The 12,614-nt window shown below is 36.0% G+C and overlaps 1 protein-coding gene across 2 annotated transcripts in view; it reads right to left on the bottom strand.

Moving 5' to 3' along the window:
- Positions 1 to 12,614, bottom strand: part of LOC145263064 (mitochondrial glutamate carrier 1-like) — a 200,362-nt gene that overhangs the window by 15,462 nt on the left and 172,286 nt on the right. For both annotated transcript variants that reach the window (XM_080119921.1, XM_080119920.1), the window contains exon 9: positions 10,929 to 11,004. In XM_080119921.1, the coding sequence (XP_079976047.1) occupies positions 10,929 to 11,004 (76 nt within the window). The remainder of the gene's footprint in view (positions 1 to 10,928; positions 11,005 to 12,614) is intronic.

Here is a 12,614-nt window from a genome sequence, read left to right as displayed (position 1 = left end):
TGTTTCTGTCGGGGTGGGGGTGGGGTTAAAATTTAAAAAAAAAAAAAGTTTTGGTAGGTAAGTATGAAGGATCGAACCCTTGAGGCAAAGTCGGAAATTAAAGTGTGAAAAAAAAAAAAAAAAACGCGCAACATTAACCACTGGGCCACCACGAAATAGTAACAGAAACATGTTTGAATTTATTTAAGTATTAAGAATTGGCAGGTGCCCATAATTAATCACGTCAACTTTTGATTGCTTTTGGACGTTCCTGGTGCGATCATTTCGCTTTTATTATTACACGAAAAAGCCCAATCTACACACGGCAATCGAAAAATGTTGAATATTTAGCTTTTCAAACTCAGGCAAATTAAATAGACAGGCGACCCCTGTTGTTAACTCGTAGATATTATGATTTAGACGTGATATAAAAAGTTTTAAGAAGAAGTTAGCCGACTGATCGCTTCTCGGAAAAAAGCCTTTCTCGGACATACACAAAAAGCGAACATACATACACACACACACACATTTTCGCTTTTATATATATAGACTAGCGGGGGGTACCCAGCATTGCCCGGGTGTTTGGAGGCGTGTGATGTTTTAGGTAAATCAAAACACTTGAGTGTTTCTGTTTGGGGTTAAATAAATAAAAATTTTGGTAGGTAAGTATGAAGGATCGAACCTGAACCGTTGAGTCGAATTTGGAAATTAAAGTGAAAAAAAAAAAAGTGCGACGTTAACCACTGGGCCACCACGAAATAGTAACGGAAACATGTTTGAATTTATTTAAGTACTAAAACTTGGCAGGTGCCCGTACTTAATGAGATCAACTTTGACTGCGGGGCAGTATTTTATTTACTGCGGGGCAGTATTTTTTATTTTTTTGTTTCCCCAAGATGTTGTGGGAAAACCAGCTCCCCATAAAAAGGGGATTGTCCAAATTGAATAGCAATTGTCTGATATAAGGAGAAACTCCACATTGATCAAAGCTGATTGCTTTCGGACGTTTCCGGAAAAATGCCGCCAGAATTAGTTTCACTTTTATTATACGAAAAAGCCTAATCCACATGCGGCGATCAAAAAAATGTTGAATATTTAGCTTTTCAAAGTCGAGCAAATTAAATAGACAGACAACCTCCATTGTTAACTGGTAGATATTATGATTTAGATGTGATATAAAAAGTTTTAAGAAGAAGTGAGTCGACCGATCGCTTCTCGGAATAAAGCCTTTCTTGGACATACACAAAAAGCGAACATACATACATTTTCGCTTTTATATTTATAGATTATACACTTTTGCTTTGGACAATGCTGTGTAAACTTGCTAGCCTTCTGTTATATAAAGGGAAAACGTCTTTGTGTATGTATGTGTGTATGTTCGTATATCTTGCTAAAACCTTCAAAATCCAATTCTAAATAGAGTGATTCTGGTACAGGTAAATATGTGAAATTTATAAGAAAATATTCATTTTTGTTTTCTACCTTATCGACCGCAGAATCTGATGGTGGTGATGGTGGAGGGTCACATAAAATCATCTCTTTCTAAACGATTTTGACATCTGCGCATGAGTGAACCGTTCATCTCTTGGATATGTTAAATATATAAATTTTCAATGTCATGTTATGACAATCGCTGCAGCTGAATGGATTAGAGGGTTGTCTAAAAACTATTAGTTTTTGCGTTTACACCCACCTTACGGCGGACATTTTGTTTTTATTTTTAACAAATTTCATGAAAACGTTTATTTCTGTAAGCTTTTGCATTTAAACAGAGTCAAAAGCTTTTTAAAATATTTTTGTTATTATTTACTGGCATTGTTTTTTTTTTTTATTGATGATTGATTAAATTAAAACAAAAATCATTTTTCATATTTTAAATTTTTTTTATCGGCGATTGATTTAGCCGAGGGTTGATTTAAAGATCAGATTACTATTAAATACATGAATATTACTTACGTAAATCACAATTTTTTTTTTTTTTTATCTGAAAATATATTTAATATTTTCTTTTTCACTCACATGCTCCTATTCCGAATTCATAGCCGTGGGCCAACATCAGTGGATTTTTTTTTTCAAACTGATATAAATTACTGCAGAGTAAAAATAATTACATTAAAACAAAAATCATTTAGCAAGTGTAGTCTAACATAACTTTGTTTTCTTTTTTTATATGGACCAGGCAATGCCAGGTACCCCCTGCTAGTCTATACTATAAATCTCACCTGTCTGTTTAAATATATGTATGTATGTATGTTTGTATGTCCTGCAAAAACTTTTTACAGAGACAACGGATCCTGACAAGATCGGTATCATTTTGAAGTTCGATGTCTCGGACGACAAAAAATTTGCTCAACACGCACCTCCAAACACCTGGGCGATGCCGGGCACCCAGGCTAGTCTATTATATAAAAGGCAGTTATCTGTGTGCTTCTATGTCCAGCTAAAAATCAAAAACTACAAAATAAACATCAACAAAGTTAGTATATTCTTGATTTGTGTTGTACTGAAAAATTATTCTCTCAGTGTCTACTTGGGCGGATTTCATCATGGGAGTGTTCAGTATTATTATGCATTAACTTTGGAAAGAAAATGCCTACTAATTCTACAAGCTATCTATTACATAAAATAGAGTTGTTTGTGTGCATACAGTTAGAAAGGAATGGGCAGGGTGGAGAAGAAAGAAAGATTTGAAGAAAATGGAAGGTGGGAAAGGGAAAAACAATAGAAGTTTAAATATTTTCCCCCAGGTAGCCCTGCTAGTATATTATACTACCTGGGGTACCCGGAGTTGCTCGGGCGTCGAGAGGTGGTGTAGTAAGGATACTGAGCAATCCCCAGAAAAAAAAAAGTCCAGGTGGAAAGAGGTGTGAAAAAAACACAAAAAAAAAAAAAACATGGTGTAAACCAGTTTAAACAAACTTAAAAATAATTCAGTTTGTTTTAAAAGGAAAAAAAATCACATTACATAAGCCTCAAAATAAGAAAAATGTTATCTAACCTTGTTCAAATGTTACAACTTAAAAAAAAAAAAAAGTCCTGTTCAAAAATAAATGACCGTTACATGGGCTTAAACATGAAAACTAAAAGCTTATGACTCAACTACCTTGTTGAACTTTCAATGAAAAAATCTAAATTTTTAAAATCAATTTTTTTAGTTTTAAAAGGTTAAAAAACATTTGCTAAAAAATTGTTTTGAATTTGTAGTCATTTGTTTTATTTTTTTATAAAGGGTTTTAGAAATTTTCAATTACTGTGAAAATTCCACGCGTTCTGCTAGTATATAATTAATATGTTTAAGAGATAACATTGAAAGTGTAAAAATGGGAAATTATTGAAGCTTCACAAAAGAAGAGAGAAAGAGAAAGGGAAGAAGTGAAGGAAGAGAGAGAAGGGGAGAAGTGAAGGAAGAGAGAGAGAGAGAGAGAGAGAGAGAGAGAGAGAGAGAGAGAGAGAGAGAGAGTCATTGCTCCATAGATTCAGATGACCTTGCAGAAGCAAAGGAAGTAGACAACCATGGACAATTATTCTTTTGAATTGATGTCAAAAAAGCAAACACTTTTTTATTTTTGTTGTCATGCAATAAAAATGGTTTTGAATAAGGGGGGGGGGGTGAGAGATAAAGAAAAAGGTGGAGAGAAAAAATAGAGCTAGATTGTACAATTATGAGAAAAACTAAAACTAAAACATGTCAACAATAAAAGTAAAAACCAAAAACCAAAACAAGAGAAGCAAAGGTAACTGAAGTTTCACAACTGTTAAACACTTGTGTAAATTCAAACACCGACTTTTCACAATCCAGTCGGATTTTCATTTTCATGGGCAAACAATTTGGTTTATACAAATTGTGACTCATGTTAATTTCACAATTTCACAATTTTGATGCAACAACATACTAAAGCAGTTAACAAATAATTATCTGATTTTTGCACCAAAAAGTAGCTGAAAATGCAAAGAATATTTTAATTTAAATAACTTCAATATTTAATCAAAATTAGAATAAGGATTCTAGACATAAGCTTTTATATGATTATATCAGTTCTTCGTTATTGTAGTGAAATTTAATAGCTGAAAAAAAAATGAGTTTTCATTAAAAAAAAACAATGATAACTACTTAATGTAGTTATCATTTTCAACAATAAAGTAAGATCTACCACAGATGTGCTGACGGTTATATCTCACAGGATTAGTGAATCTCTTGACAAAGGCTTCCTTTCTAGGGCAATTGCTCTTGACATATCAAAAGCCTTCGACAAGGTATGGCATAAGGGTCTACTTCACAAGATTTCCAGCTACGGTATAACTGGAAATGTTTTCTCAATCATTTCTCTCCGATAGGCTCATAAGAGTAGTGGTCGATGGACAAAAATCAGAGGCCTGCAGTATAAATGCTGGAGTCTCTCAGGCGTCAATCCTGGGCCCAACTCTCTTTCTGATCTACATCAATGACCTCCCTAAACACATACTTAAATCATTCGTTGACATCTATGCTGATGACATGACCATCTACGGCAACACATCAAAGGCTGTAAATGACAAAGTTCTCTCTGATTCTCTCTCCTCTGATCTCGAGCGCGTGGTTCAGTGGGGGAAGACGTGGCTGGTTACCTTTAATGCATCTAAAACCAAACTCCTATCCTTACATCATCAACACTCTGATCCCCATCTGGCATCAATTGGGATGGATGGCTCTTGTCTGGGAGAGGCCCCATGTTTTGACAAGCTTCTGGCTTTGACCTTTACTCCTGATCTGAAATGGAACACGTACATCAAGTCTGTTGTCAAGATTGCTGGAAAGATGGTGGGATCCTTCTACCGCTCCAGAAAATATCTCACTACGGATGCAATTCTCTATCTATATAAAACCCAAGTACGTCCAAGGATGGAATACTGCTGCCATATCTGGGCAGGAGCTGCTAAAAATAGCCTATCATGCCTTGACAGAGTACAAAATAGACTTCGTGGCTTAGTGGGGGATGCCCTTTTCTCTACCTTGCAACCTCTCTCCCACAGAAGAGACGTTACGAGCCTATCTTTGTTTTATCGTTATTTCCATGGCAGGTGCTCGTCTGAACTCTAATCTCTGGTCCCCCCTCGCCAATCTTTCACGAAAAACACCCGTCTAGCTGAATCCACTGTGAAAAATTTCCCCCACTCTTTATCTGTGCCTAAATGAAAACGTGGATTCCATGAACAAAGCTTCTTTCTTAGAACTGCACGCCTGTGGAACTCTGTTCCGTCTGCCTGCTTCCCACCTGACTACAATTTGGATGTCTTCAAGTCCAACATAAACAAATTCCTAATGAACAGCCCCCTTAAGTAAACACTTCATCAAATCTCCACACTAACGTACTGTACTTGCAATAACCCTTATCCCTGAGTGGCTTCCGATAAGTGGTGACCACTGTGTAAAAAAAAAAAAAAAAAAAAGAAATGTTATCTCCCTAATTGCCATGTTACAATAAGTAGTTATTTCTAGAATATTACATAAAACATGTATTTCCATGATTCAACGACAAAATGATTTGGGCCATATTTGTTTTGTCATGTGTGATATAAACACAAGGGAAATAACTCATAGTTTGAATTGGCCTAAATTTTGAAATTCAATTTTTTAGTTTCGCTAGATGTTTCTTGATTTTAGTTTTTGTAAGAGACATGGAATTTGTGCAAAGCTGTTCATTTCAAAGGTATTAATTTTACCCATCCTGGGACAGATTTTAGTTAGAATAAAAAATGTTTTAACACTTTAGTTTTTAAATATTACTGCAAAATGTAGATCGTTTCATATAAGTAATTGCAGGTTTTATACAAAAAAAAAAAAAAAAATAAATAAATAAAAAAAATAAATTAAATGAAAAAAATAAAAAAATCACCCTCCTCCCCCCAAAATTAAAACATGATGTGCGTGCGTGGTCCGTCCCTGGTGCTGCATGTGAGATGACGCCACAAAAAATAGTGAAGAAATGATGAATGTGAGAAGTGTGAAGGACCAACATTGCCTTCACATTTTTGTCAAGTTTCAGAAAAATCTAATGGATGGGGCAAAAGTTATGGGTTAAAAAGTGTCAGTTTTTGCAATTTTGGGGTATTTGTGACCCCTTTTGAGCTCCTGGGAATGCCGAATCCCAGTGAAAATGGACAATTTCATGCCTTAAGACATGTATATTTGAATTCAGCGCCATGAAAAATCACTATATAGACATACACATCAAGTTTTTAAGTAATATGAAAAAATAGCTCCAAAAAAGGCATGTTTTTTTAGCCCTAAAAGTCCCAGAGTGATACAAACCAGAATTTTGCCAGAATCACCCATACTGAATTTATATTAAGAACAATGGCCAAGTTTCAGGAAAATCTAATGGATGGATCAAACGCTATGGGGGCAAAAAGTGTCATTTTTTTGTCATTTTGGGGTATTTTTTTACCTCTTTTGAGCCCCTGGGAAAGTAACGGGAATTTTTGTAAAAGAAATTTTTTTTACTGTGCATATCATTTTAATGAAATACAATTTGTGGCAAACTTTCACGAAAAAATAATGGATGAAGTACTTCAGTTGTAAAGTTACATTCTCATGGATATTGAAGGTTCAATTCTCAGTATGGTGAACACTTGAAATACGATTGCGAATTACATTGAACTTCTACCTGACTGACAGACCAAGGGTATGCTACACCCGTTCGAAGATCCATGTAGATTTCCGAGTTCAACAGACAGATTTACAGAGTTTGACAAGATACACCTGAAGAAGGTCGGAGATAACACACAAGATGAGAACAAAAGTTCAAAGAATCCAAACTCATTGTTTTTCCAGTCAGAGAAATAATTTTGTAAATTATGGAATTAATTGCTTTTCGAGGTGGGGAGGGGGGGCTGTACCTAAGACATCTGCTTTGTCTAAAGTTTGGCCGGATGTCACAGCCCCCCCCCCCCGGCCAATCCTTCAATAAGCAACAAAAAGCAATAGCAGGCATATAACACATAGCTTTCACGTTAGCGACAGATTGTTGCTACATTTGCACTGGTGAGTCTACTGCTAATCTTTCATTCTTAGATTTGCTCCAAAAAAGTCTCAAATCTAATAAGTCCCGCACTATCGGCCAAACTCCAACCTCTGTCCCATTACCGCAATGTCGCATCCCTCTGCCTGTTTTACAAATACTTTAATAGAATGTGCTCTGATAAACTCATAGCAAGCGTGCCACCTCAACATACATACTCCCGACTAATCCGACAACAACAAATCCCACCTCCTCACTGTCATGGTCCCTAGATACCAGAAAGTCTTCTACTCTAATAATTTTGTTCCTCGGACTACTAGACTTTGGAATTCCCTCCCTGTTTCCTATTTCCCTGACTGTACTAACCTGCAGAAGTTTAAATGTAATGTGAACAGATATCTTGCTGAACTCCTCACAGTCCTCTGTTAGACATGATCCCAAATAGTAGCCTCTTTACATTCCAAGTGGCAATATGTCTTACTTGGGACGAAAAAGATTTAAAAAAAAAAAAAATAAATAAATAAATAAAAAAATTAAAAAAAAATCAACAATTGATTGATTACCAAACCAAGAACCATGATTGCCACAAGAAGCAGTGCCTCAAATGCCTTTCTTCAGCAATGGTACCACAAATGGTAACAAATATTCTTGAAACTATCAAAGGATGTTTGATGGGATTAATAATTTTGATCCTTTTTCCTTCAGCTTGTTTCATAAGACACTCTTCAATCAAAAAGTACAGTTTTTATGCTGAAAACACGACCACTTAGTTTAGTTGGTCCTTAATAACTCAAGCTGCCCTGATAAATCTCCCGGCCGCCACTGAATCTAGTAAGCTGTTTAGATGAGGAAAGAAGCCATTGTTTTGCAATTTGGAGAGATGGCAATAAGGAAGAATTAAGTTGGGGGTAGAAAAGAAAAAAAAAAGATTATTATTACCTAGTAGTCTGATCCTGAATATGACCATAAACTATACCCGATGGTAAAGCCCCAACTTGCAGGCTTTGGGGAGTGTGGAGCCACCCTTTGATTGCCAAATGTATTCTATTAAAAAAATTTTCTTCAAAATCACTGGATTCAGCATTAAATAACCTGAAAAAGGGTTGATATGTCGTAAAACAAAAACAACCAACCAAACAACCTCTACAAGGCCACCATTCGCCTATGCATGGAGTATTGTTGACACATCTGGGCTGGTGCATCTACACACTAGTCTCTCCCTTTTGGACAGGATCCAAAAAAGAGTCTTCAATCTAATATATCCCACTTTGTCAACTAAGCTCCAACCCCTGTCCTATTGCCGCAATGTTGCATCTCTGTGCATATTTTACAAGTATTTTAATGGAATGTGCTCTGATGAACTTGTTACACTTGTGCCCCCCCTTGATGTATATATTCCTGACAAACCCATTTAGCAACAAAATCACACCCATTCACTATTAAGGTCCCTAAATGCCAGAAAGCTTTCTATTCTAATAATTTCTTCCCTCGAACAGCTAGACTTTGGAATTCCCTTCCTGCTTCCCTGATAAGCAGAAGTTTAAATGTAACTTAATCCAACATCTTGTTAATCTTTTCTAGGCATGGTCCCAATTCGTAGCCCCTTACGTCCAAGTAGAGATGTGTTTTGTTAGGGGTGAATGCGAGCAGGAAAAAAAAATTGGGGGAGAGAACAATTAATCTTATTTACTTCTTTATCAACTCAACTTTTAGGAGAACTTTAGTTGAATATTCAAATATCTGACACTATTCAAGTCTCTATGAAAAAGTTTTTCTCATGGAGGCCAATTTAGGTCATTTTTCAAAGTAAGGTTATGTGGCTTGTCACACCATTTTTCTGGGTACAAATTTAGTGGGGAATTCAAAAAAACTGTCAAAAATACAAAATCTGGTCTAGTTTTAGAGATATTCTAGCATTTTCAAAGTGTATCAGATCACTAAACTGAAAACTAGTATTTTGACTGGTTTCCTGAACATCATAAAACCATTGTCCTTGTGTGATACTATAAAGTGGACCTGAGGTGGACTTAAGCCACTAAGTGCTGAGAGAGAGAGGGGGGGGGCAATAGACAAAGAAATAAGAAATATCCTACAATCAACAATAGATAGGAAGTAGCGAACAATGAATCTGTAGGTATTCTTAGATCGAGCTTTTTAGAGTTGACAATGACAATAGAAACCTACAGATAAAACAGGGAAGGGCAGCTTCCGGTAGCCGAGGTCAGGGGGTGGGGCGACCACAGATACCAACGTAAAGGAGACAGTTAGTTGACAACTAGATGCCCTTCGTGGCGGATGGGAGTTGGACTGTTTTTAGAATTGACTGTGAAACAGAAATAGAGACGAACGTAACATCGATAAAACGGGGAGAAGACATACAAGTCCAACCGTTAATTATATGTAAACATTGGCGTTTATGTTTTTCCTTTCTTTGTTCCACGATTTATTATATTTCTACTTTTGTGAAACCGCGTGTGTTCCCATCGACAGTCGCCAGCGAGAAAATGACGATTTGACCATAAGAGGAATAGTCGAACGAAAAAAATCCATGATACATGGCATTGGGAGTTGGCGATCTGTCGGGGCTGTGCACGTCTGGTCACACTTGAACTGTTTGTTTTTTTTTTACCAGAAACCTAAAATTGAAATTGAAAATAAAATACTTTTTTTGAAGAGGCTGGAAGATTTACTGATTATTAAATTCAGAACTAACATGTACGATCATCGAGATGGCAAAGAAAATAAGTCACTTTACAAAAATAAAAAACTGTTAATCAAGCAGTTTATGACAATCTCATCCCTAAGGCAAGGTTATCTTTTTTGCATGATATGCTTCAATTTTGAAGCCAGTGCAGCATCACTTAAGTTTTCACTGAGTTCCTGGATGAACAGGTTTTTGGTTGTAGTTGTCTTTATCAACCCATTTCGCAATCATTTATCTCTTTGCACAGAGAAGTGGTGTTGGAAGTGCCACTTAATTGATCCCATTGAATTTCATACGATAGTTGAATGTGAACTACCATCAAAATGGCTTTTTGATAATGTTGTACCACAACAACAGCATGAAGTAAAAGGAGCAACAATTCAACTCTTGTGTTTAATGTAGTAAAAAAAATCTAACGTCATTACCTTAACAAATGTAGAATATGTCTAAGTAGTATATACTGTGGGAATTTTCTGTGATTGTGTACATTGGGTAAATTGTTTTGGTCATAATTCATGGGGTTTCCAGTATTTTCCTAGCATACACACTATGAAAAGTGCCCTTTTTCAGAAAATTTGACCTGGATGATGAATTAATGTGTCGTCTGAACTTCAATACAAATAAAATAATTGGCTCATACATTGTCATAAATACATATTGTCATAAATACGGGTAAGAAACTTTTCTATGAGTTAAAGCTTTTATTTAGATTTAATTTAGAGCCTGTGATTTAATTTATCAAAAAAAAAAAAATTATTTTCGGCTTCAAAAGCCAACGTTCTCTACAAAATTAGTTGTAACTTTTCCTGTTTGCATCAGATTTTGATAAAACTGTTTTCTGATCAGTGGATGGCATGTTGTATTGAAATAACTAATATTTCACACTTCATGTATGCATTAGAGACTCTGTGGGTCTTTAAATTATAAAAATGTAAAATTTGGAAAAAATTGTTTCAAAATTGTCACAGACGAAAATGTGCATTCTTGCATGGCAAATCCCCAATAGGCATTTTTTACCAAATTTTTTTTTTTTTTTGCCACAATTTTAGACCCATTTTTCACTAATTTTTCACACAACATGATGGGAGGGGGGGGGGAGTTTCAGGTTGAATGCTCTCTGAAGGCTGGTCTTGCCGAAGACCTATTTTAGGGTAGAATACTTTAAAACAATTGCAATGTAAAATGAATTTGAATCAGCATGAAATAATGTCAAAAACATTGAAAAGAAAAATGAACTCCTTAATTACCCAAAACAATCGAGGATTCCTTTGTACTCTCTTTCACCTTGCGCTCGGGTTAACGTTTGTAGACGAGTCTTCACAACTGAAAACAAAAGACATAGAAAGGAAAATGAAAAAGAAAAGAAAATGATTTTTCTATATAAACTATTTGATAAATTTACATGTTTTTTTTGTTTTTTTTTTTAATATGACACTTGTTCTATACCGGGTATGTATATCAGAAAGAATTTTCTGCATTTATTTTTTTAATTAGGCTGAATTAAGGAAAATGAAGAAAGAAAAAGAGAAAGAAAATAGAAACACAAAACACAAAAAATATACTAATTTCTTTGTTTAACAGTTCTCTTCCACATTGATGACTTCGATGTGCCATTGCTTGCCAATTCTAAATGTGATCGCACCTAGGTTGTACATAATTGGCCTTTTGGCTAGGAACAAAGTGTAGTGTCTGTTCTGATACTACACTTCTCCTTTTCTGTTCTCAGTCAGTGGATTGGTTGGTTGGTTGTTTTTGTTTTACAGCATATCAACCTTTTTCAGGTTATTTAATGCCGAATCTAGTTATTTTGAGGAACGATTTTTAATGGAGTATATTTGTTTTTTAAGTCGGATTCTATTTAACCCATAGTTGGGACCCTAACAGGTACTATCACTCCGGGTCAGAGTGGACCTGGGAGCAATGGCAATTAAAGGGTGGCTCCACACTCCCCAAGGCCCGCAAGGTGGGGCCTCACCATCGGATATAGTTTTAGGTCATATCCAGGACCCAGTCAGTGGAAGAGAAATCCTTCATGACTGAGACAATTTAACATTTTTGTTCCTATCCAGAGTCCCCCTTTTTGGGAGCTGAATTTTCCCCACATTAAAATCTGACCTTATGTCTAACTGCCCTCGTGGGGGGGGGGGGGGGAGAGGCAAATAGATAGGAACAGAGGTGTTTCTTTTAAACACCGCAGAAATACAATACATGTTTTGGATTGTCATTTTGTATATTTTTTTTTTTAGATGAGGATTAGTTATTCATATTATTTGGATTCATTGGATTACTGTTCTCATCTTGAGTGTGATTTTCGCGATATTTCGGAATGTAACCTCTGACCTTTTTATCGAACTTGGGAATGTTTCTGTCAAACTCGGGAATTTGGATGGAAAAATGCCATTATGAAGTGTTATCTTCCCTTGTGCAACAAGAACAACTAGTTTCTCAACCGGGTTGTTACTTGCGATGAAAAATGGGTTGTTTGTGACAACCGGTGATGCTCAGCTCAGTGGTTGGACGCCAACGAAGCTCCACAACACTTTCCAAAGCCAGAGTTGTACCAAAAGAAGGTAATGCTGACTGTTTAGTGGTCTGCAACCAGTCTCATCCATTAGTTTTTTGAAAGCATGCGAAACCATTACAGCGGTGAAGTACTGTCAACAAATGGATGAAATGCATAAGAAACTTCGACAACAACACCCAGCATTAGTCAACAGAAAAGGCCCAATTCTCCGCCACAACAATGTCTGACCACACATTGCTAAACCGACCTTGCAGAAGTTGAACGAATTGGGCTACAAAACTTTGCCTCATCCACCATACTCTCCAAACCTCTCACCTACTGACTACCAGTTTTTCAAGCATATCAAAAACTTTTCTGCATGAGAAATGCTTCAAAAACGTAAGCGATATCAAAAACGCCTTCAGTGACT

Source organism: Euprymna scolopes, chromosome 38, assembly GCF_053919585.1.
Source record: "Euprymna scolopes isolate OS-2025 chromosome 38, ASM5391958v1, whole genome shotgun sequence".
Lineage (NCBI taxonomy): Eukaryota > Metazoa > Mollusca > Cephalopoda > Sepiida > Sepiolidae > Euprymna > Euprymna scolopes.
Note: the sequence above shows the minus strand (reverse complement) of the source record. Positions and strands in the feature narration are given on the sequence as shown.